This window comes from Cololabis saira, chromosome 1 (assembly GCF_033807715.1).
Source record: "Cololabis saira isolate AMF1-May2022 chromosome 1, fColSai1.1, whole genome shotgun sequence".
Classification (NCBI taxonomy): Eukaryota; Metazoa; Chordata; class Actinopteri; order Beloniformes; family Belonidae; genus Cololabis; species Cololabis saira.
In genome coordinates, this window is record NC_084587.1 from 19,987,546 (window position 1) to 20,011,316 (window position 23,771).

The following is a 23,771-nucleotide window of genomic DNA, read 5'->3' on the forward strand; positions in this document are numbered from 1 at the left end:
TAGTGTTCAACACATGCTACGTTTGCTTCATTCACTCACCTGATGCAGAAACATTAAATCCAACATGCTTTAGCATTAAACGTCACAAAAGTGAAACACCAAAATACTTGTTCAGAAAACTCATTCAGTATTGTCCAAGTATAAAGCTATCTGTGTTGCCAGGTGTGATTTGTGATCGGGGGTGATTCACATGACTATCTTTTTTTTAGTTCCTCTTCAACATTTGCATAATTTGTCATATCTGAGATGTGTTTCGCTTGGAAGACACATTTTAAATTTTTGTTGAAGGAGCGAGAAAGAACAGCTCAGTTCTCCTGCTCCGTTTTCACATCCTTCAGATGAAGACGCTGCATCTGTCCCTGGATAGATGTGATGTCCTAGAGAGTAAACGCATAGCCCGGCAGTGGAGAGGTGTGGCCATGCAGCCCTCATGACAGGTAGACACGGGGAGGAGCTGCGTCACCTGTGCAGGGCTGGCAGTCAGGGCACAGAGAACAGTACACCTGTTGCACTTCCCAGGCTGTTTCTCTCTTCCCTTCCTTTTCCCCCTTCACCGGCCTGAGTGCACAGGAGGAGCTGACGGGCCTCGCCATGGACCCCAAGGAGGCCGGCAATGGGAGTGAGAGGGAGAAGGAAAAAGAGAAGGAGAAAGTGGTGAAAAGGAGGAACCGGCCTGTGTTCCTGCGTTACCTGGAAAGGAGAAAAACGGACACTATTGTAGCGGACGACATGGCCAAAGGTGACATCAACCTGGGGACGCTGGTGAGGAGGAGCCAGTCTGATAAGACGGAGTACAGCGCTAAACTTAAAGGTACAGCAGTTAACGATGTTCCCTGGGCTCAAAACTATGGTAACAATTTAAACACGAGTGAGCTATAAAAGTTTGAGTTGTCTCTTTTAAGCAAATAGCACAAACTGTAACTTTGGTGGGTTAAAATGAGAAAAAGAAAAAGCAGCACTCTTTGCTGGGCACCTGTTGTGTTACTATGTGCTGAGCATGATACTCCCTGAGGGATGAAGCCACATATGCAAACTGTGGCCCAAACTCAGACGCAGAGGAGTGGCTTTAGAAGTGTTCCAGACCAGCGGGTAAACAAGACCTGGACAGCAGCACAGAGGGGTTCTTTTACCTGATTATTAAAAAAAAATCAGCAAGTCACCAGCCTTTTGTTTCACAATGTTTTAAAAAGGTTTAATTAAAAAAAAAAAAAACTCCGCTTTTAACCAGCTTTTAACTGTATGATCCAGTCAGAAATGGTTGTAAAATGAATAGAATAAATAAAATAGAACGCTGCTTCATCACAACAGCTGACACAAACTTTACGCATCAGTGTTTCAGAAAAACTGGCTCCACCTGTCCCCGAGTGCCAACAAAGTCTGGGAATGTTGTACTTCAGGCAAAATGACATCATTTTCATTTTCAGTGGGTGGGGGGGCAGTTTTTAGGTAAGAGCGCCGCAAAATATGTCGGCTTTCCTGTACCACTCGTTCCTTGGTTTCCTCTTCCTTAAACATTGCATCATCACATGCTCCAATAACCGAGGACATCTTTTTTTAAAATATCAAAGTGTAACCTACTTTTCACTTTTATGAAGATAACAGATAGATTCCCCCACACACTTGTGTCTTATCAGCAACAGCAGGCCTGTTTATCTGATACAGAACCGCTCACTACTACTTTTGCAATTCTTGTTTTCCCCTCCAACCGGCATCTTTGATGGCAGAGTTGTCAAAAACACAAAGGTGTTTTCAGTAAAACAACAGCCAGCCCCTCCGACTCCAGCCTCACACCTGATGAGCAGTATTGCATATTTACAGCGGTATTACCAATGCAAATATTGACAGAATGATGACTTCACTGAAGGAGGAAACACGTGAGTTGCTGCCCGACAGTATGTTCTCATCTGCTTGTCAGACAGGTCGGTCAAGCCGTAGAGCCATGGTAACATGACATCAGTGCATCTAATTATTTACAGCAACTCAATGTAATCGTCCAGATAATGATTTACCAGCACATCGCCAACATAAAAAAGGCATGTTTGCTCAGTTATAAATGATGCGGCAAGTCACTTTGTTGGTGTTTTGAAGTACCACTTAAGAGCCCACCGCCCTGCAATAAAAACTCCCAATATTTGCAAGCATTCTTTTATTATAGATGATGAACAGGTTCCTTATCTAAACATAACTCTTTATGCGGCTATATGTTTTTTTTTTGTTTTTTTTTATAGGTTACATATTTTCTGTTTTTCTTCAACAGATGCATATTCCAACTTTAATTTTTTTGCTGTTGTTCTAAGCAATAAATTCCCTTTGTACCATTTGCAGCGTGGCCAAGTCCTTTCTCTGTCTAGTGCTACATGATACACTTTGCTTTGTGTTCTTTCCGGGGTAGTCTTTTGGATCCGTTTCACTGGGCTGAACAGAGAAAAGCCCTGTATCCACTTTCATGGGAACTCCTGCACCACAGGCCATACATCACCAAACTTTATGCTGGCGGAAGGACGGGGTCAGTTCAGTTTGGGATCTGCTGCTGTCCTGAGAGTTTATCGTCTCACTCCAACCCAGTGCATAATTTCTCTCATTGGGACTTCCAGAAAGATATTAAAATAATGGCAGGATGGTAACAAGATCGGACATTTGAACAAGTACAATATAGCTTTGGTCTGACAGGACTTTTCTCATGGGAGGAGGTTTTCCAGTATCCTGGGGTCTTTTAACACACTAACAGCCAGTATTGACACATGATACTTAATGACACGGTTGAAGAATAGGATGCCTTTTAGAAACCATGTCCACTATTCCAAAAATTTCTGATAGATTCACTGTGGCATGTCATTATTGATAAATTTACATACATCTTAATACATTTTAAAAGGAAGGACACATTGGCTCATGGAAAAGTTTGGACGATTCCAATGATTTGGGCTCGGTTACCAAGGTTTCAGACTTCAAGTGGCTGGTTAAGTCTATGGCTTCTTCGTATTCATAACTGCAAAAGGTTGGCTAATGGAAACGTCAAAGCTTTACAAATATATTCAGATTCTTTGAACATTTTGGTGGCACAATTCTCAAAATAGTTATACTGCTCTCTAAAAAAAAAGCCTACATTGATCTCCACAAGACAGATGTGGGCTGCACGTGATAGAAAGGAGGCCACACTGAAGTCTGGAAAATCAAGTGTCAAGAAGAAAACTGAGAAGAGAGACGAGGCTCATTTCTGTACTCGTTTTGGTTTTGGACTTTTTTCCTGCATGAAAGCAATACTTGGTAGACCTGGCTGAGGTTCTGAGCATCCATCTCCATTATTCATGAAAGGACTTGCTGCAAGAGAGCATGATGGAAATGCAATCATTGCTTGTGGGTTGTTGGTTTTTTTTCACCAAAAACGGTAGTGGAAACAGCTCTGAGAGCTGAAGATGGTGCGAGGGCTGTGTGTTCTCGTCCTCTCACTGTTTGGTGACAGCAGGCCCAGTTTGGGGCATTTGGGATTTCAGCAGCTGCTTCTGGGATTGTAAAAAATAAATCAAACCCTTCTTGGACTATACTTGGTGAGTGAGAGACAAAAGAAAGCAACTCTTGCTCCTTAAGTACTCTCATGAATGAGATGAAGTAAATTACAGTGAGCCACGCAGCGAGAGCAGATCCAAGCACACTTCTTCATTTCATACAGAACTTAAGACGGCAAACAGAACCCACTCTCTCCGAATGAAATGCACCTTCTCCATGAAAGTGACATTTTGTCACTTTGCTATTCTGCAGGATATGCTGATGCCATGACAAGAAAGACAGACATCAACAGTCGTCATAATAATCCCGTTACTATACAATGAAAAAATGATTCACCATTGGAATGTATTCAAAAGACTCAGCAACGTAAATAGCAGCAACTTCACCTCACAACCGACCTTGCAGTTCTTAGGCTTGTTTTGTCACCCACAGGACCGGAGCACCTTTCAGTCATCCTAAATGATCAACTCCTTTGCGTCTGTGGTCAGATGTAAAGCTGCAGGTCCGACAACCGAAGTTTAGCCAGAATTGGGTCACATACAGGATAACAGGAGAAGATTTTGTTCCCAAATGGTACTTTGGAGCTGGGATAGGTTCAAGCAGACTCCTGTGACCCTGCAACGGATAAAACGGGTATAGGAAATGGATGAATGAATGAATGAATGAATGAATGAATGAATGAATGAATGAATGAATGAATGAATGAATGAATGAATGAATGAATGAATGAATTAATTAATTAATTTTTGTGTCATGTCCGAAGACCCATCCCTTACAGGATTATAAGACACCAGAAACAGAAAATCATCAATGTACAATATCACACGCACTTAATTGGGAGCTGCACAATGTACACCGGAAAAACAAAATAAATAAATCAAAAACCAGAATGGATATTTTTACATTTATGTTACTTTTCTTCACCTATCACGCTTTCTCCAAATAGTCAGCAAGTGCAAATACTTTATGATCAAAAATCCATTTGAGTCTCTCAGCATCACTTACCCACATCAAATCCAGATTCTTACACCTATCAAATAATTTCTGACGCAGCTCATGATACAGAGGACAATAAAATAAAAAATGGAACTCATTTTCAATGTGTTTCAATGTGTGTGTGTATATCTGTCTGCTTTTGAAATGTGTAAATTGAAGATGGATTGCACAAATTTGTTTAAATCTGCATGCCTGACTCTGTGTTTGTGTGCACATGCACTCGTGTGTGAATCGGTGTCAGTGAGTGTCCTTGCATTTGCACTCGTGTGCCCCCCCAACGCGCCTTACAACCACCATCATCATCACCACCCCCTCAACACACGCAGAGTCGGAACAGATGAAATGCCTGAGCACCCAGCAGAATTACATCAGCAGCATGATTAGTTTCGTAACCTGACACGAGCCTCTCAGCCCTCTGTCTCTCTCCCTTCACCTCTGTCTCTGCTCTTCATTACTCTCTCCCTCAGGAGGAGGAAGCGGTGCTTGGCATCGATTAGGCAGCGAGGAAGCATCCCTCTTCCCTGAACAGGCACTCCTGCCTGCCATGCAAAGCACAGAGCAGCCTCTCACTGATTAGGCAACGGAGCAATGAAAAAAAAAAAAAGAAAGAGAGGGAGAGAAAACGGAGAGTGACTGGCATGTAAAGCGAAGCTTTTTGGCATTTTGGCTGAAAATAATTAGATCACCGTGAATACGGAATACAGCTCAGGTGTCAAGTGGATTTTAGATGACATCTATAACCACGAGAGAAATAAAGTACACACTTTAAATGTTTTACCTTTCAATGCGGACGAGAAAATCAGTTGGTCCTTATCAGGTTTGAACATTAAATGAATGCTGCCTGATGATCAACAACTTAAGATTAGTAACATTTTGTAATTATTATCATAAAACCAAGTCAGAATCCTAAAACATTGGGCTAAAACTAAGTGCACCCCCTAATTCAATAATTTTTAGCAGCAATAACTTAAAATAACAATTTTTTGTAAGTTGTTATCAGTGGCTCACGTTGTGGAAGAATTCTGGTTAATTTTTCTTTACAATATTGCTTTAAATCAGGGAGGCATTTGTTCAGCTCTCTTGACGTCATGCCACATTATCTCAGATGGTCGGAGGCCTGACTTTCAGTCGGTAATATTGCAATATCTTGATTCTCGACGGTAGATTTGCTGGTGTTTTTGGATAACTGGACTTTTTCATGAACTGCTTTCAGCCTCTAATTCCTGATTAAACTGATATTCAAGGTCACAAGGCTGCAAAAACAAGCCCAAATCATCACCCTTCCACCACCGTGCCTGACAGGTGTTATGAGGCATTTGTGCTGACAGCAAATGTGGCCTGAACACCAACAAAAAAGGGATGTCCAGCTACATTGTTTCAAGCCTTTGAGAGTTACCATGACTTGCCTACACCAACATGTCATAGGGCTCTTTGATTGCTTCATGTGATTAAATCAGATAAAATCTTGTTTACATCTCTGATATGCTTAAAATGACCCTTTCTCCTTCAGAAAAGCTGATGCCACATGACCTGTCCGCACTCCCGTCGCCGATACTGGAGCCGGAGGAGGTCCGACTGAGGAAGATGAACCGCAGGGCAAAGGTCATAAAGGAGCTCGTGCAGACTGAAAAGGACTACCTCACTGACTTGGAACTGTGCATCAGAGAAGTGGTCCAGCCTTTAAGAAATCTGCAGGTAGACCCCATCCAGAAACCCCAGACATGTTTGTTGACTGAATATGAGACAGAATACGTGCTCTAACCATAAATCCAGTAAATAAATTCACTGTTTATCTTTTACGAGCTGCCTGCTGACGTCCAGTGTTGTTTCTTATTTATTTTATGCATCTTGACCAACTTGACAATGTAACCCACCTTCTGAATACGAGCCTACTCTGTGCCTATTACATCACGCCCCAAATGATCCAGTTACCACTGGCAGAGCTGTTGGCTTTACTTTTTCACATGTTTTCTACTATTTCTTTCAACCTTTGGTAGTTTTCCAGCTGCTCGTGTTCCCTCAGCTTGATGTTGCCATTGTTTGGGATTACTACATCAATCCCTGTTGCTTTTTTTAAGGAGTTTTTCAACCACAACAATGTCTGGTTTAACTTACCCATCACTGGTTTATCAGCCTGGAATTGGGAATCCCACAGGATCTTTGCTCCTTCAGTCTCTACCACCTTCCAATGAGTGCTCGGCGCAGATCTTCCTGCTATTCCAGCTACTTGGTTATGTTGTTTTATGTTTACTGTACCCGCCTGCATCTGACACCTTACATTTCTCATACATTTCTCAGGGGCATCTTTGCATAGAGTTCACTTGGGGCCTTACCGTGTATGGTAGAGCCTGTGCTGTTCTGATTCATGTCTTGGTGTAACATTTCAGACCAGCTTTAACCTTTAACATACCATGCAAGGGGTTCTCCTCCTTCACCTCTTCCTCGTTGGATTAATGTTGCTGTTCATCATTGGGAGGCGTCTTCCAGATTCATTTCTTTATGTTTGTTGTTTCATCCTGGATGCAGGGCCGGTTCTGGAAAATGATGACCAGGGCTGCATCTCAGATCAGAGGGGGTGCACATGCCTGGCACATTATTCAATACTAAATTATCAATTTTCCCATAATTTCAAGCAGAATGATACTAGCAAAACAAGAATATTTAAAGTGTATTTCAAGTGCTTTATTGGAGCAATATTGCTGCAGAACAAAGAAAATGCTACATTTAGTCTGGGCTACCTCACCCATCAGACAATCTAGCAACAGATGTTTCTTACCCTGAAAATAAAACATAGAAATTCAAACTTATTTTATCTATACAGCTCAAAACCATCACTAAACATGACAGTCATTTCAAGTTGAATGATACCAGTCAAACAATAATATTTAAAGTGTCTTTCAAGTGCATTTTTGCAGCAATATCGCTGCAGAACAAAGAAAATGCTACATTTAGTCTGGGCTACCTCACCCATCAGACAATCTAGCAACAGAAAATAAAACATAGAAAAATAAATAACAAAAATAAATATTACCATAAATATAAACTTGCTGGCGTGGTTGTTTGAATCACTTCCGAATATCCATCGTTACTTTGTGTTAACGGAGCAGCAGAGAGCAGCGTCTTGCTGGTGCAGGAAACTTCTGGACGCAGATGAGTGACGGACACTGAAGGCTGATTTATGGTTCCGCGTTACACCAACGCAGAGCTTACGGCATAGGATACGCGGGGACGCGAACATACGGTGCGCGTCGCCGCGTACCCTATGCCGTAGGCTACGCCGTCGATTTAACTTGGAACCATAAATCAGGCTTAACGCGCGCGCATTTGTCAGTTTTCTTTTCGTCTTTTCAACTGAGCATGCAAACACATAAACTGAGGGTGCAATGCTTATGCACCCTCGTAGAACCGGGCCTGCCTGAATGGTAGCTTTGATGCTCACGAGCCCCTCGGCTACCTCTTTCTGCTTAGTGTACATCATGTGTGCTGGACTTCTCAGTGGGGAACACACTGTGAAGACTTTTCTTGTCCATCCACTGGTGGTTTCCATCCCGACCTGCACCCGGGTTATTATACCAACTGGTCTGATTAGCACCAGAGTCTATGTATTCATGTTTTGGACTTTGCTCATCTTACTCAGCTGGTTCCCCGGGATCTTCTTTACTCTTTGTAGGTCATTGTCTTTGTTCCCATCTGCTTGGGAGCTATGAATGTATTTGGATTAGAAGGTTGCTAGAAGGTTGCTTTGTTGCTACTCTGAGCATCTGCTGTTTTGTTGTGGTAGTTCACCCCCTTCGTTTATGATTCTTTAATCCCTTTTTGACACCATTCAACTGCTTTTTTTTAATCTCGTCTAAATTAAATTCTTAATTATTGCCGTATAATGTATAAACATGATGATTTTGTCAGTTTGGATATTATCACAATGTTATCATGTACATTTTATTTTCATTAACACAATACTAATATAATTACTGTAAATATTGATATATTGGGACGTACCCAGAGAACATTGGATAAGTACACAATGCCTTTTTAAATGGATAATGTGGATACAAAGACGATCAAACTATTTTCTCTCACAGTTTCCTTGTTTGTTTTTTCTCAGGTTATAGATGTAGATCGATTGTTTACCAACATGGAGACGGTGTGCGAGGTGTCTGCGGCTCTCCTTCACCAACTGAATGCTGCCATGGCTGACCCGGATCCAGAAGCAGTAGTGATAGGTGCTGCTCTTCTCATTCAAGAATAATTCAGTGCGGTTACATGCACATCTAACCCAAGCTATTGGCAACAATCTAGCTAAGGATTAAACTGGAGTTTCAGAGAAATCTGAGTATACATGCGTGAGAAGACAATCGATTATTGAGTGAGGTGCGTTAAACTCTGCGATGCTAGGTGGCAGCACACGCACTTTTGCATTGGCGTTCTTACAGTTAGTTCTTTGTTGTCGCCTTCTTCTTCTCCAACTGTGTTGATATTCTGGCCTTTGCGGTGTCATGGCTTCCGCAAGGGGGGTCTGGGTGCAGTCACTAGTTTCAGGTAAGTGTGGGTTGCGAATGCATGACGGAATAACTCGGATTAGGACGCATTATCTGGCACTAATAGCTCAATCTCAAGAGCTTCAGTTCGGTTCGATTACAGCCCGACTAAGGTGTATACATGGCTTTTAAAAATTCTATATCAGTTGGATTAAGGCAACAATTCGACTTCTGTTGGTGCATGTAAACGTACTGATTAACTCATTTACGCTGTTGTGGTTACTGAACAATCTTTGAACCTGATTTTTTTTTTTTTTCCTTTTTTCAAGGCGAAGTATTTATCCAGGCAAAGGCAGCTCTAGAAGATGTATATAAGATTTACTGTTACCACCACGACGATGCTAACATGTCACTTAAATCCTATGAGAAAGAGGAACAAATAAAGCAACATTTTACCACATGTGTATTGGCGCTGAAGTAAGTGAAGTCAATATTTTTTTAATTATTTACAACCTATCAATCATAAAGTTTATCCATGTCAATCTTAACTTCATGTTTTTTTTCTTCTTCCTTTGGCCACCTCATCACAGGAAAATCTATGACCAAGAGTAAGTACAGCCTTTTGTGAGATTTTTCCACCGTATTTCATTTCTCCCCCTGATCATTGTTTCCCATTGTTTCCACAGAGGAAAGCCTAATTTGTTGGACATGGGCTCATTGATCATCAAACCCGTCCAGAGGATCATGAAGTACCCGCTGCTGCTTAGGGAACTGTGGCAGGCCACACCGGAAGGCCACCCTGACCATCAGCCGGCGCAGGAGGCGTTCACTGCCGCCAGGATCATAAACGTGAACATCAATGAGTTCAAGAGGCGCAAAGACATAGGTGTGACGTCGCCGCTGCTGTTTTCTGTGCACGCCAGCCTAACCATGTCAGTCCTGATGCCATGTTCTCATCTGTTTACAGTTATGAAGTATAAGAAGTTAGAAGATGAGGGCACGCTGAGGGGCAAACTAAACAAGTTAAACATCCACTCCATACGGAAGAAAGGAGACAGGTTCGCTGGTTATCTCAAGATCCTCACGGGTGTCGAACCACAGGTGAAATATAAGAAATACATCCTGTACTCGTTACAGCTGCATAAAAAGATGAGATGAACACGCTTAATGAGCAATTGACAATTGACAACTGTTATTTCTGAAGGTGAGAGATGAAGTGTTCGATAGAGAAGAAAAGCTTTTCAGGAGTCTGGAGAAAGCTGTGAGACAACTGGTCAAGAACATTCACTGTTACATGCAAAATGTTCAGGTGAGGCTGAAACATCTGACTAGGAATACTGAGAATATATCTAAACTTGTCAATGTTGAATTTACTTCAGGTCAATTCAGCTCAGTTCAGTTCAATTGAATTCATTCAGTTCACTTTAGTTAAACTTATTCAAATCAATTAAGTTATTTCAGCTCTATTCACTTCAGGTTTTTTCTACTAAATTTGGTTAAGATCTGTTCTATTTAATTCAATTGAGAATAAATCCACAGTGAGCCATTATGATAGTCCACTATGGTCTTTGTTGTCATTTGTGCTCATTCCTCATATTTTGGATCAGATTTAGGCTCAAACATGTAGAGGTGGGTTTGAGAAGATGCCATGCTTTACTCTTAGGCCCCGTTTACACGTAGCCGGGTATTTACAAAAACGGAGGCGTTTTCATGCGTTTTGGCCGTTCGTTTACACGGAAACGGCGGTCAAAGTCACCAAAAACGATCATTTCTGAAAACTCCGGCCAAAGTGGAGATTTTCAAAAACTCCGTTTTCCCGTTTGCGTCTAAACGGAGGAAAACGGAGGAAAACGGAGATTTAAGCTTCAGAACGTCACATTATGCACCAGAAACTCACCAGCGTCATGTGTGCGACCTGTGTTTACAATTAGTTTGGCCACCGTCAATATTTTCTTGTATTTTACCTGTTTAATATTCTAAAGTCACACTTAAAAGTAACTCCCCCCCCCGTCCAGCCTCCTGCTCATTCAAGCCTGTGAGCGCGTCAGCCAGCAGCATGAAGCCTGAATTATGGTTCCGCGTTAAATCGACGGCGTAGGGTACGCGGCGACGCGCAAGGTACGTGCGCGTCGCCGCGTACCCTACGCCGTAGGCTCTGCGTTAATGTAACGCGGAACCATAAATCAGCCTTAACTGGAAGTTACACACGTGTCATTTGTTGATGTTTTTCCAGGATTCTGATTGGCTTGCATGACGTTAAGAGCGTTTTCATGCGGGTCCGTGTAAACGAGGATTTTTTTGAAAACGTAGAGGGGAAAATATCCGTTTTTGTAAATACCCGGCTACGTGTAAACGTGGCCTTACTTTGAATTTCTACCCTGGAAAGAAACCAGTTTTATTACTAAAAGGACTATTATGTAATTTAAAAAAAAATGTATATGTATATATATATATATATATATATATATATATATATATATATATATATATATATATATATATTAATAAATTAATATTAATAAAATAAATATATGTGACATATTTAAAAATATATCATATATATTTTATATCAAAAATGCATATATATATATATATATATATATATATATATATATATATATATATATATATATATATATATATATGTATGCTTTTAGGTTCTTACCAGGATGGTATTAACCATTAATATATATGCAGACAAGGGGAAAAAAGAAAAAAGAAAAAAAAAATATATATATATATATATATATATATATATATATATATAATCATTATCATTATTATTTTGCATATTCAAAACTAATCCAGCGATTCAGAAGAAAAACAAAAGTATAGAGGCAGAAAAATGCATTCTATGTCTCCTGTAATAATCCCTGTCAACACTCTGCTGCTCTTTTTTTTTCTTGTTTTTAATATCTTTTGTGCAGGAGATGGTGAGTGTAGCTGTTCAGAATGTGACGAACATGGAAAATATAATCAAGGATTCAAACAAAAATGACACAAATGGTTCAAATCATAATGGCAAGGACCCATACAAACACTTTGTAAGTATGGCTTTTGATGCACTTTGCAATAAACTGTTATCACTGATACAGGATATAATTGACTTTACCGTTCAGCTTCCCCGGTCTCCATGTTCTTCCCCGAATAAATGGCATTTGTATCCCTCCTTGCTTGGCTGTCCTCTCCCTCCCCGACCTTTCATTCACCTTAATCTCTGAGTCATCTGTCACTTTGCCAATAGCTGCCTGTCTTCTCTTCAAAATATAAAGCTGCTTCTTCTGTGCCTCTAACCTTGCTGTTAGATCCTGACGTAACCTTGCTATGATCTTTCTCTGCTTCACTGGAAGCATTTTAGCTCTGATAAGCTTTATGGAGTCAGCGTAGACATAAATACAAAAGTTCAACATAAGTGCAATAGTTAGCATGTACAGTAATTTTGGGAATAAGCTTTTGTCTCTTTTCCACACCAGAGAGACAAAATGGAGCATTTGGTCCTGGCCCCGCTGTCATCCCTGCAGGGCATGTTCACAGCCCCACAGAAGCTCATCCAGAAACGCTATGACAAACTACTCGATTACTGCTGTCGCCTGGAGCGCTCATCTTCTCTTTCATCCTCATCATCCACCGCTTCCTCCTCCCTGACACCGGTGTCGGAAGACCCACACGGTCCCGCCAGGAGGGATTACGAAGCTCTCAATGCTTTGCTGGTGGAGGAGCTGCAGAGGTTCAACATGGCTGCTTATACCATCTTAACAAACAGCGTGGTGGGTCTGGCGGCTCTTCTCAGAGGGATGATGGGAAATGCGCTCATCGGTGCTCCGTTGATCCACCAGCTACCGGTGAGAATCCCACACACGAATCCTATTACACTGCAAGTTTAATTTGAGTGTTTTTAATGACACGTACCTGTGTTATGTTTGCCTGTGCAGGCTCCGCTGTCCAACATCGCTGAGGTGCAGAACAGCATCATGGATGAGCTCAACAATCTGACATTCGTCAAGGATAATACTCAGAAGTTAATGGAACGAAAAGTCAGCTTTGAGAGACAACGAGACAAGAAAATAACAGTAAGAAATTGGCAATATACGTATTTAATATTTACACTTACAGACTAAAATCTCTCCAAACACAGTTAGTAAACTTCTATAAACTCGACATTTGCACTATGGTGATCTACAGTAGTTAACCCAGGGGATGGATTGAGATCTTGTAGCACATCTACATTTAACATGAGACAGAGCTATCAGACTCCTCTTACCCAACTTCAGACATTATAAAAGCAATGAAACAACCACTGAAAGGTATCTTTACATCTGTCACATTATAAAGCACGTCTTATGCTTCTACCTTGCAACTACACACATACATAGCCCTATGTATGGGACCTTTTTAGTTGGCATTTTTACTTCACGTTTGTTCCTCGTTTGTGTTCCTCTCAACTGCATTTGTGGGTTTATTTGTGAGTTTACTTGTGAAATATTAATATATGAAAGGAAATGCAATGCTTCCAAGCTGAACAAACACATTTCTTGGGGCCTGCATTGACCTGAAGCGTAGTCACATTTCTGGAGAGGTGCATGCATGACAGGCGACGGGAGATGTTTTGCAGTAAGGTTTCCCCGGTACAGCAGACTGACATAATTAATTTCACATATACAACCAAAAGGTACGCTTGACTCTGAACAATGGTTTTCTTAAAGACGCTCTACATATGAATCAACCTTCTGACCACAATGTAGGGAGGGGCATATTACAAGAACATTCAGGACTCTCAAGTCTCACGCACTGAGGGCGAGACACGGATTTTAACAAGATTGCACGCTCCACATGGCATTTTTTCATGTTGAGAAATGATTAGCTTCAGAAATTTGCGCAGCCCATCTTACAAACGAGTCAAAGGCAGACTCGGCTACTGTGCGCTGAGCGCTCATATGGCTCAGAGCAGCGGTGTTGCCTTGCAACCTATCGGCTAATCAGAAAATAGAATTTCTCAACCAATCAGATAATAGAATTTTTTGTTGCTGGGTGACGTTTCAGCTTCAAGCACGCGATCCATCAATTATTTAATATACCTTTAACATATTGTGAAGAGACGATGGCCACTACAGTGTTTTCCTTTGTTTGGAATAAATAAAACAGTCTATTTGATCAAGTAGAATTTGTTCTTTCTTTCTTCTCCTGCAAAAGAAAATTAAAAATCTCTGTCCAAGCAAACTTCAAAACTCGAGAGCCTTGACAGTTCATGTGTCAACCGGTGGTCACAACAATGTTGACAAAGTGCTATTAAAAGACATGCTGGACGTCACCTTGTCAACACAGCTGATCGTGTGGTCAGAATCATAGATTGGTGAAAAAAGAAAATAGCAAATATATACTAGGATGGCAAATCTGTCAATCTGAAAGAATGAGTTTAAAACGATGCAGCTGTACCTCGGCATCTGACTTCAAATTTAGACTGTATAGAGTTAATATCCTCAGGGTTCTTGACCTTCCTGACAGAACCTTCATACACGGATTCATAATAACTTTATTAAACGTACCTGTGTCAAGCATTGACACTAAAGCCGGAAATATACTCTACGCACGTAACCTGCGTAGCCTGCGTAGCCTGCTTTGTGTCTGTTCATGCTCCACTGCGTACGTCGCGTACCACCCGAGTAGAGCCTGTCATACCGATGGTGACCGATAGGGGGCAGTAAGCAGAGCAACAGTTGGAAAAGCTACTTATATTAAGTAGCAGAAGTAGTAGCAGCAGCAGCGGTAGCAGATTAGAAAAACGAACACTTTTACAGGACAATATTGGATGATGTAGGAGATTATAACATCGTGTGAATGTGTATGAGTGTGTATGAATGTTTGTGGTGGTCGGAGGGGCCGTTTGGCGCGATATGGCAGCCACGCTCCCGTCAGTCTGCAGGGCAGCTGCGGCTACAGACGGAGCTACCACCGGGGAGAATGTGTGTGAATGAATAATGATCTCTGTAAAGCTCTGGGTGCCTAGAAGGAAGCTAAAGAAAACCATAACATTATTATTATTATTATTACTCTTTTTTTAATGTGTATTACTTATTTATATTACTGTTTTACCCCCTTCCCTGTGTGTGTGTGTGTGTACTTCTGCTACGTGAGTTTCCCCGTTGAGGGAGTAATAAAGGACTATTTTATCTTATCTTATTATTATTGCTTATTATCAAAAGTGGATAGTCTTTCCAGACTAATTTATCCAGCATTCTCCTCACCCATCTCAACAAGAATGACGAAACAATAAATCCAGTTAATTTTAGGTTCATATGGAGAAGTAGATGTCAATATATAAGAAAGATTAACATGGTCAAAAAATGTATTGTTCCTAATATGATTCCAAGTCATTCAATAGTATTTTTATTGAAAAACAGAGTATTTAAAATAAAATAAGTCCCGTCAATTGACTCCTGGCTCCCGGCTCCGCTTCCTCCCGGCTCCGGGAGGCACCGAGGCTCGGCGCGTACCTCCGCCGGGGCTCGGTCGCCGGGGCGCGGTCGCCGGGGCTCGGCGGCCGGGGCTCGCCATCCGCGGTACTCCCGGGGACTCTAGTCCCGCAGCACCAGTGAGTATTTTGACCGGAGAGATTATAAAATACCGGACTTCGGCATATTTTACCGGACAACGGAAACCCTGGGGGGAAGTTAAATATTGCATAAATATATGCACGGGGAACTTTCTCCAGGGGAGAGCAGCATAGTCGTGCCAGCTGGGATCAGACCGGGAACAGCGATACTAGCGGCCAGAGCGAGAACTGCAGGTCGCGTACGCGTTCAGTGTCTTTTTGAGAACGTGCACGTCGACGCGTCAAATGTACGCAGGATACGCAGGATACGCGAGACGTGACGTCACGCGTATCCTGCGTCTCGCGTAACGCGTTCTGAACTGCAAGTATAAACGCGGCTTAACTGTGCGCTGCTCTGGCCCCCAGGTCCCGGAGGTGCAGCATCAGACCGAGGAGCAGCGGGCCTGGCTGCTGGCAGAGTACCCGGTGAGCCGTCTGCACCAGCTGAAGAGGAAGTGTAACGGCTGCCAGGAGCAGGACCTCAGCCTGCTGGAGGGCGAGCTGGTGGCCCTGCTGGAGGACACGGACCCGCTAGGCAGCAGCAGCCGCTGGCTGGTGCACACCGGAGGCAAGTGTGTGTTTGTCTTCACGTTTATCTGTGTCTGGGTCAATGACGTGACGCCTATATTTTCTGAAAAACATACTTTTTTTAATTCAAAAAAGGTTTAAATGGATAGAAAAATACCATATATGAACTACCTGTCCCACATATGGACTCACTTGAATTTTACAAAAAATACTAGTTATTTGGGATTTTGTTGTTGTTTTAAGCGTTAAAATGTCATGTGGTGCGACCGTCCGACCATTTGTATTTATATTTCCATCATAATATACAAGCAAAGTTTGACTGATGATGTCCATTTTATGAAATATCATGTGGCGCGACCATTAAAAAAACAACCATTTTTGTATAATACTGAAAACTTGTAAAAAAAAGATGTCAAGATGTTAAGGAAATTAATTTATTTTAATATGAATCATGGTTGCACCACATGACTTTTTTTTAAGGCTAGTGCCAATTCATCTTGACAAAAAACTCTGAAATCACTTAATTTAAAATGTTTATATGAATTTATGTGTACACAACATTCTTAATGTTTGAACTACTGCAATAGATATTCTTTTTTTTTTATTATTTTAAAATTGACCTGTTGAAAATCCTTATTCATCATTGACCCGTCTGTATTCTTAAGCTGACGTGACTCTCAGGTTATACCAACAAAAATAACACAAGGTGAATAAGGTTATCAGACTGAATCATTTGCAGCATGAGTGTCCTCTAAGATGAATTTATCTATGAATGAGTTGGTATCTTCGAGAAAAAAAGCTAGGCTCTAATGACACACTAAACTTTACTTTTTGACAAGTCAGCACAGCAGAATGAATCCCAGAAGCTCCTGCAGTGTCAAGGTTGCCGCTGCCTCTGGAGATGGTTGCCTCACAACAGGGCAACCGTAGCATTTCTCCGTCTCCCCTCTACATCTCACAGAGGCGGCTGGGATCCTGGTGTCTTTCTTGAACAAACCAGCGCATGTTGTTAGCAGCATTACTTAGAGTAGAGAGCCTTTCCCGCTGGGTATCCGTGAACAAGTATGGAGAATTTTCTCTTGTGCTTTCCTCCGTTGGCAGTGATAACAAGTTATTTTTTGTGAGAACAGCAACAAAAACTGCTTGTATACATTTCTTGGTAGGAAGTATTTTCTGCACAGTCTTCTATTTTCCTCAGAGATAACAAGCGATCCTTGGAAGTTTTGTTCATATCTCTGTTGATTCCAACATTACAAATATGCTTGTCTCATATTTATATGTTCTTCAGTCTCTTGCTGTAAGTGGATTTAAGACTGTGAAGGCAGCGTTTCAGCACTTTGATAAATATTAAGCACACAACTATCCGCCAAAAATAACATCAATTTAATTTCAAGTGGGTTGTTGGGTCTTGGGAACAGAAAAAGGACATTTCTAACAAAGAACTTCGGTGCAGTTAGGCAAATGTTAAAGCCACTGATATAAGACACAACAAAGTGCACCTCTAGTGGGATAATGTGGTATTACAACCAAGCAGCAACCATCTAACTTTCCGGGTTGAGGCTCAAGGGGAACTAAGATTTGTTGCTTCATTGACTCCAATGTTAAAATGTTCAACTCTAGAGCAAAAATAAACATATTTACAGTGTAGTTCAAAAAAACTTTTTGGTCCCAATCGTTTGATTTCACATCCATGACAACTCTGAGGGGGGTGAATTCTTTTGTACCACCCCAGGAGAGTTTATATCAAGCTTAACATTTATATTTAATATGATTGATTGACAGTTGGCTCAGCCAATGGCTAGCCCGCTATCGGTTTTGTATTAACCCTGCATCGGCTAAACGTAATTTTTTGTTTTTCCATCGAGTCAACGTGTTAATCGGTATATTTGGTTGTGAACTTCTGCTGGTACATCTGCAGATAATTTGGTGGGGATCCACTGAAGGAGTTGAAAGCCCCAGCTGACTTTGATTGACAGATAATGGGCGGGTTCCCGGGTCACGTGACTTGATGCTTTGTCCATTGTTTTTTATAGTCTTTGGGCCCGATTTACTAAGATCCTAAATAAAGAGTACTAAATTGCGTGTGCACTGAAAAAGTTTGCACGTGCTGTTGTTGTGTGTTTTGCGGGTGATCAACTAAGATCGCGTGCGCAATTGATAACAGGTGCAAACAGAAGTATTTAAATGAGGTGTTGCGTGTCTTTTGCGAGCGCAAAATGAAATTTGACGAGATGGAGTTAGAGATATTAGTGGAAGAGGCAAATTGTTGTGCCGTATTCAGCACCCCTGCCGTAAAAAGCACCCCCTCGTATATTCAATGATAAGTAGACCAAGAAAAAAACAACACACTGACACTTCAATATACTGTATTTATATATACACACTAGGGGTGTAACAATATATCGTGCCACGAAATTTCGCGATACAAAAACGTCACAATACGTGTCGTGGAGGTGACAACCTGTATCGCGATATTGGGTTATTAATATTAATCTATTGTGTTGACTAGAAACGCGCATCCGGCCGCAGCCGCAACCGCAACCGCGCGGATCAAAATCTTACTCCGCTCAGAACAAAAAGTAGTCCCGTTTTGCGGTCCTGTTTTGAGCTCTGAACCTTTACTTATGTAAGGCTGGTGTAGAGTTAAGCCTTACCTTATTAAATTAAACCTTTTTGGGGTCGTGAGTAGGATAAACACGGGGACAACTTCTGCGTGAGTTTGCGTGTACTTCAATGTCCGCTCAACAGCGTAGGATCTTAGAACATCAACACAGCACCTAGTGCTGTATCACTCCGCCCAATCTAAAACAGACTAATCACTACAGATTAACTGACTAATGTAATTATAGTCCCTGATTTACAGAATATAAAGAATATATACATTTATAAAATAATGAACCCTGAATTACCAAAATAACCTTCTTAACAAAAATAAATCTCCTCTTACACTTATAAGGTGAGCATGAATCAATCTTTTTTATGATGTAAAATTGTATGTATTTATTTACTTGTATTTATTTATTCAATTTTAGTTGTTAAATTTCTGGAAAAGAAAAAAGTCAAATCATACATGAGAGAAACTATTCAGTTTGTGGCAAAATATTTGTACTTGTATGAAACTGAAGATGCATAATGCAAACCTGACATTTACTTTTAGTTCAGTTTGTGGAAAATGGTTGGCCTGGCTTTCTCTTTAAAACTTAAACAGTTATAAATCATTACAAACTGTAACAATAGGGCAAACGCACAGCATTGTTTTGTATTATGTGTCTTTCAAATAAAAGACAATTTTTTCCAGTCATATATTCCTCATTCAAGGTTGTTAAAAAATACTGCTATAATATCGTATCGTATCGTTATCGTGACCTCAATATCGTGTATCGTACCGTATCGTGAGATTAGTGTATCGTTACACCCCTAATACACACTCACACAAACACATACTTAGGAGTTTATATTATATATATTTACAAATATTATGGAAGACAACACAGTAAGCAGGCTATTAATTAATGACATCAATAACCATTTACCCGATTTTTGTTATCTGTGACTGTGATTGTGGGAAAGTATGATTATTGTGGAATCCATGAGCGCATTTAAACATGAATCATTAACACAAAACTGGACGCTAAACAGAACGTGACACGGAATGAGAATATCATTTTTGTCAGACGAGGGGGTTCTTCTCACGGCAGGGGTGCTGAATACGGCACAACACCGGGGTATGACTGCAGAACAGGCGCACAATAAGAAACACTTTTTTCTCCATGAAAACACGTGATTTATTTATTATCACAAATAAAAAAATGAATGTGCCTCCTGTGACAACCTTTTGCTGAATAATACTCGATTTAACATTAAAATAAAATATTTCTCCTTTTGCATGTGGAGATTAGCACCTTCCTTTCGAACGTATTAAATACAGACGCAATCACAATCCCCGCAAAAACTTTCAGGCTTGGTAAATCTCATTGCGGGTGGTAAATGGACATATTTGCATTTTCCCCTCCCAGTATTTTTATTGATTTCTGGCGGGTACGCCCCATATTGATTATTCATCAGGGCAAAAGTACTAAATGAATAGCGTGTGCTATTTTTCTCATTTGAGAGGCGCAGTCCTCTTTGCACTGCTGTCAAGTTTGCACACGTTTTTACACACGCAAACCTTTAGTAAATCAGGCCCTTTGTGTTATCAGACATACTGGTCTGTCCATGTGGTCAGAAGTGGTATTTCTACATTAAATGGTTTTAACGAAATGATAAAAGTTCATCATATTGAGCATGTGTTCTTCACATGTCTATGAGACCACTGTTTTCATCGAAATATGACGAGAATCTAGTGTACGTAAAATGTTATGTTTTTTTTAAGGACTCCAGAATGGCATTTATTGCTATTATTTTGTGTTAAGCTTTTTATTTTCAAACGTGGGTTAAAATATAATCTTGCAAATGTTCTTCTGACAAACTATGCCTCTGTATCTGTGTTAGGTACACAAGGCTACGTTTACTCCACATTCCTGAAGCAGTACAACCCTCTGAGGGACTCGCAGCGAGCCAGCCAGATGGCCAAAGAACAGCAGCAGCAGCAGCCACCTGCCATGGCGGACGAGGACTTTGATGACCTCAGCCTGTTCGTGTCAGGAAGCGGCAGCAGCAGCCTGCACAGCTTCAACCTCAACACCGCCGACAGCAGCTCCACGCTCTCGGGTCTCCAGGGTGAGCTGGAGAACGCCGACGACCTGGAGGACCCTCTGGACACAGAAGCTCAGCAGGTGTGTGTGTGTGTGTGTGTGTGTGTGTGTGTGTGTGTGTGTGTGTGTGTGTGTGTGTGTGTGTGTGTGTGTTGTGTCATGTCCTTCCGTTCATTCACCATCATTTTAACACAATATTGCTTTTTAGTTTGGAGGCTGCAAAAGGACAGCTGTGTATTCAGACAGATTGATGACTTTATCAAGTGTTTTCACAGAATGATGTTACACAAAATACAAGAAATAAACTTGATAAAATAAAGGCAAAAAAACTTGCAATGGGTTTTCAGAACCACACGCGAGACAGGATTCATCTGTTTCTAAATTATTAACATGTAAGAGTTATAGACTATAACGGTAGAGGATGGGTCAGTGTGCAAAAACGTATTTTATCATGGCACCTGTTGAGCTCACGTTCAAATTCAATGGACACTCAACAGCCTACGCAGGCTGCGTCTCATTTATCTCTCTTCTTCATCATAATAGTTTTTCATCTTAAATGAGAGTGCATTTAAGTTTTAACAGATAGAATCCAATAAAACCTAATTCTGTATTTATGAGTGTAAAGGTTGGTAAACAGCGCCCCCTGCTGGATCTCCACAGCTATACAGTGTGTGGGCTTTCTTGAACGACAAAGAAAAGTTAATCATTGTCAACATAAGGGTGTTTGCCTTTCATTACATTTGACTTGTGTCTATTTCCACAGTTTTATGCCGTGCATGCATTTCAAGCCCGCTGTGAGCAGGAGCTGACCTTGCAGGAGTACCAGCACGTCCGCATCCTCCAGTTTTGTGACCTTGGAGGCAATAAAGAGTGGTGGCTGGCAGAGGCGAACGGACACAAAGGATACGTCCCTGCCAACTACCTCGGTAGAATGTCCTATGCATAATCTGAGACTGACTTTCAATGCTGTCAGAGACAAAAACAAAGGGGCAACAAAATGTTTTCATCCTCAAAATTTTATTTTTTTAACTTCTTAGAAATTTAAGCAATGCCCAATGCTTTTTAATGTGGCATGAAACCTGCACCCATTTACAGATGCGTTTTGCAAAATGCAAGTGAAAACAGAACCTTAAATTTATTCAAAATAGTATGAGGAAAACATAACAAATGTGGAAAGTGAGTTAGTTTATTTTTTTTTTTTTTTCCAAAGGAGTCATGCTCTAGTAGTTGTGGTATATATTGTAAAGAGTTAAATAAGTAAATCCCCTCTAAAAAAAAAGAAGATTAATTTGGATGGGAACATAGAGTACATATACGGGCTCAAAAGCCCATATATGTCGTCCAATATTAATGGTTTCATGTCTTTTACAAAAAGAGTGTCTCCTGAAGGTGTTACAGTTGAAGGGTTTATGATTTATTCCAGAGTTTCTCCCAATGGGAAGATTTTATCTGAACTTTCTAATACAGGGGTTGACGAATTCCGGAAATTTACAGAAAAATAACAGTGTGTAAACCAGAGTGAAAACAACCTCAGGTCTATTATGAGACGGTGACGACTTTCAGAGACAGAAATAAAGCAGTTTTGAAGGAGGAAGTAATTTTTGTAGCAAACTGGCAATTAATGTCAGCATTTGGAGCAATCAACTTATTTCAGAATCAATTCCTATTTTAACCCTCTCACAAGATTCAAACCTGTGATTCCATATATGTAATGGTCTGGATTGGCTCCCTGCAGATAAACCAAATCTTTGTTAGAATACAAAAAAAACCTAATATTAAAAAGTCTGTCCAGGAATGTACAAGTGTCAATAGACAAAACGAGTAGAGGTCATGGCCTCGCCTCAGTACAACCGTATCAGCACTGACGGTACTGATGACAGAAGGCAAACAGGAGAAGCAGAGGACATGAACTCTCCTCCTTTTGCGTTTATGGACAATAGTGCATGTGACTTTTCAAGGCGACTTGTAAGGACTCAGGCAAGGTGGTGACTGGAAGAAGATGCCCTTTGTTCAGTAACAAAGGTAAAATATATAAAATAGCATGGATAAGGAGCTTATCCACACTATCACTTAAGGAGAACTATTTTTTTGTCCCGTCAGAGGTTTAAAATACCAGTTTATTTTGATGCAGCTCGATTGTTCCAGCTGCTAACATTTAATGCTGCAAACACATTACCTTTTCTGACTCAGCTTTGATTCATGTTGTTTTAGCCCCTCGACCCCTAACCATCAAATCGTAGACCTAGGCTTGTTCCGACTCCAAAATATTCCTTTTTCCTTTTTACCAGTCTGGTTCAGAAATATGAAGTGCGGAATATTCAAAATGAGCATTTATTTTTTGAAGAAACCATAACATTTCCATTTCAACAGTTGATGAAGTCTTTGCACTTTAAAAAAAAATCTAATGATGTGTATTTGGAAACTGCTTAATTCTATTTCAAGTGTCCCATCTTTTTTTTTTTATTATTTGAAAGGGGGTTGTAAAACACATTACTTTTATATTGTTAAGATGTTATCAGAAAGTGTTCAAAAGGAAACCGCTCTGCCTGTTGAACGTAGCGCGGGAGCTCACGAAGAAGCACTTACCGTTGATTTATGGGAAATATGGACATCCCATAATTATACAGTGCACTGTGCTGAGCACTTTTTATAATTCAGTGTTTCTTGATGAAGTGATTAAGTAATGAAGTAAATTGAAGGCTGGAATTGATTTTTTGGATTTTAAAAAATACCAGTATGTGAAAAGATTTATGAAGAATATATAAGAAATGAATTATATGTAAAGGCTATATATGTATAGGCTATATGACAGAAATTGTACAAGATATTTTGTTCTCCAATTATCCTGAAATGAAGAAAAATGTCACCATTTAAACTGTATCAGTTACATCTTGAATAAAAATGACCAATGCTGTAATTAATTTCACATCGTGGCACTCTTCATCTTCCTGTTTGGATATGCTGACTCATTTCCAGAAA

At 40.6% G+C, this 23,771-nt stretch overlaps 1 protein-coding gene across 2 annotated transcripts; it reads left to right on the forward strand.

Annotated features, from left to right (window-relative positions):
• The first annotated feature begins 480 nt into the window (after positions 1-480).
• arhgef38 (Rho guanine nucleotide exchange factor (GEF) 38) lies at positions 481-23,718 on the forward strand. 2 transcript variants are annotated; one of them, XM_061717404.1, is made up of 14 exons: positions 481-811; positions 6,014-6,198; positions 8,609-8,726; positions 9,311-9,458; positions 9,572-9,589; positions 9,668-9,867; positions 9,949-10,082; positions 10,186-10,290; positions 11,909-12,025; positions 12,455-12,823; positions 12,914-13,051; positions 15,937-16,138; positions 20,590-20,873; positions 21,556-23,718. In XM_061717404.1, the coding sequence occupies exons 1-14, from the start codon at positions 592-594 to the stop codon at positions 21,736-21,738; spliced, it is 2,421 nt and encodes an 806-aa protein (XP_061573388.1). In that variant the 5' UTR covers positions 481-591; the 3' UTR covers positions 21,739-23,718. The 2 variants fall into 2 exon arrangements, with proteins under 2 accessions (XP_061573388.1, XP_061573397.1); XM_061717413.1 differs by lacking the exon at positions 21,556-23,718 and having other exon boundaries at positions 15,937-16,142; positions 20,590-20,854.
• The last annotated feature ends 53 nt before the right edge of the window (positions 23,719-23,771 follow it).

Bases quoted from the DNA above. Each gene is read 5' to 3' on its own strand.
- arhgef38 (XM_061717404.1), top strand. From the start codon at position 592: ATGGACCCCAAGGAGGCCGGCAATGGGAGTGAGAGGGAGAAGGAAAAA. The intron at 6,199-8,608 runs GTAGACCCCATC...GTTTTTTCTCAG, and splicing joins AGCCTTTAAGAAATCTGCAG to GTTATAGATGTAGATCGATT. The intron at 12,026-12,454 runs GTAAGTATGGCT...TTTCCACACCAG, and splicing joins AGGACCCATACAAACACTTT to AGAGACAAAATGGAGCATTT.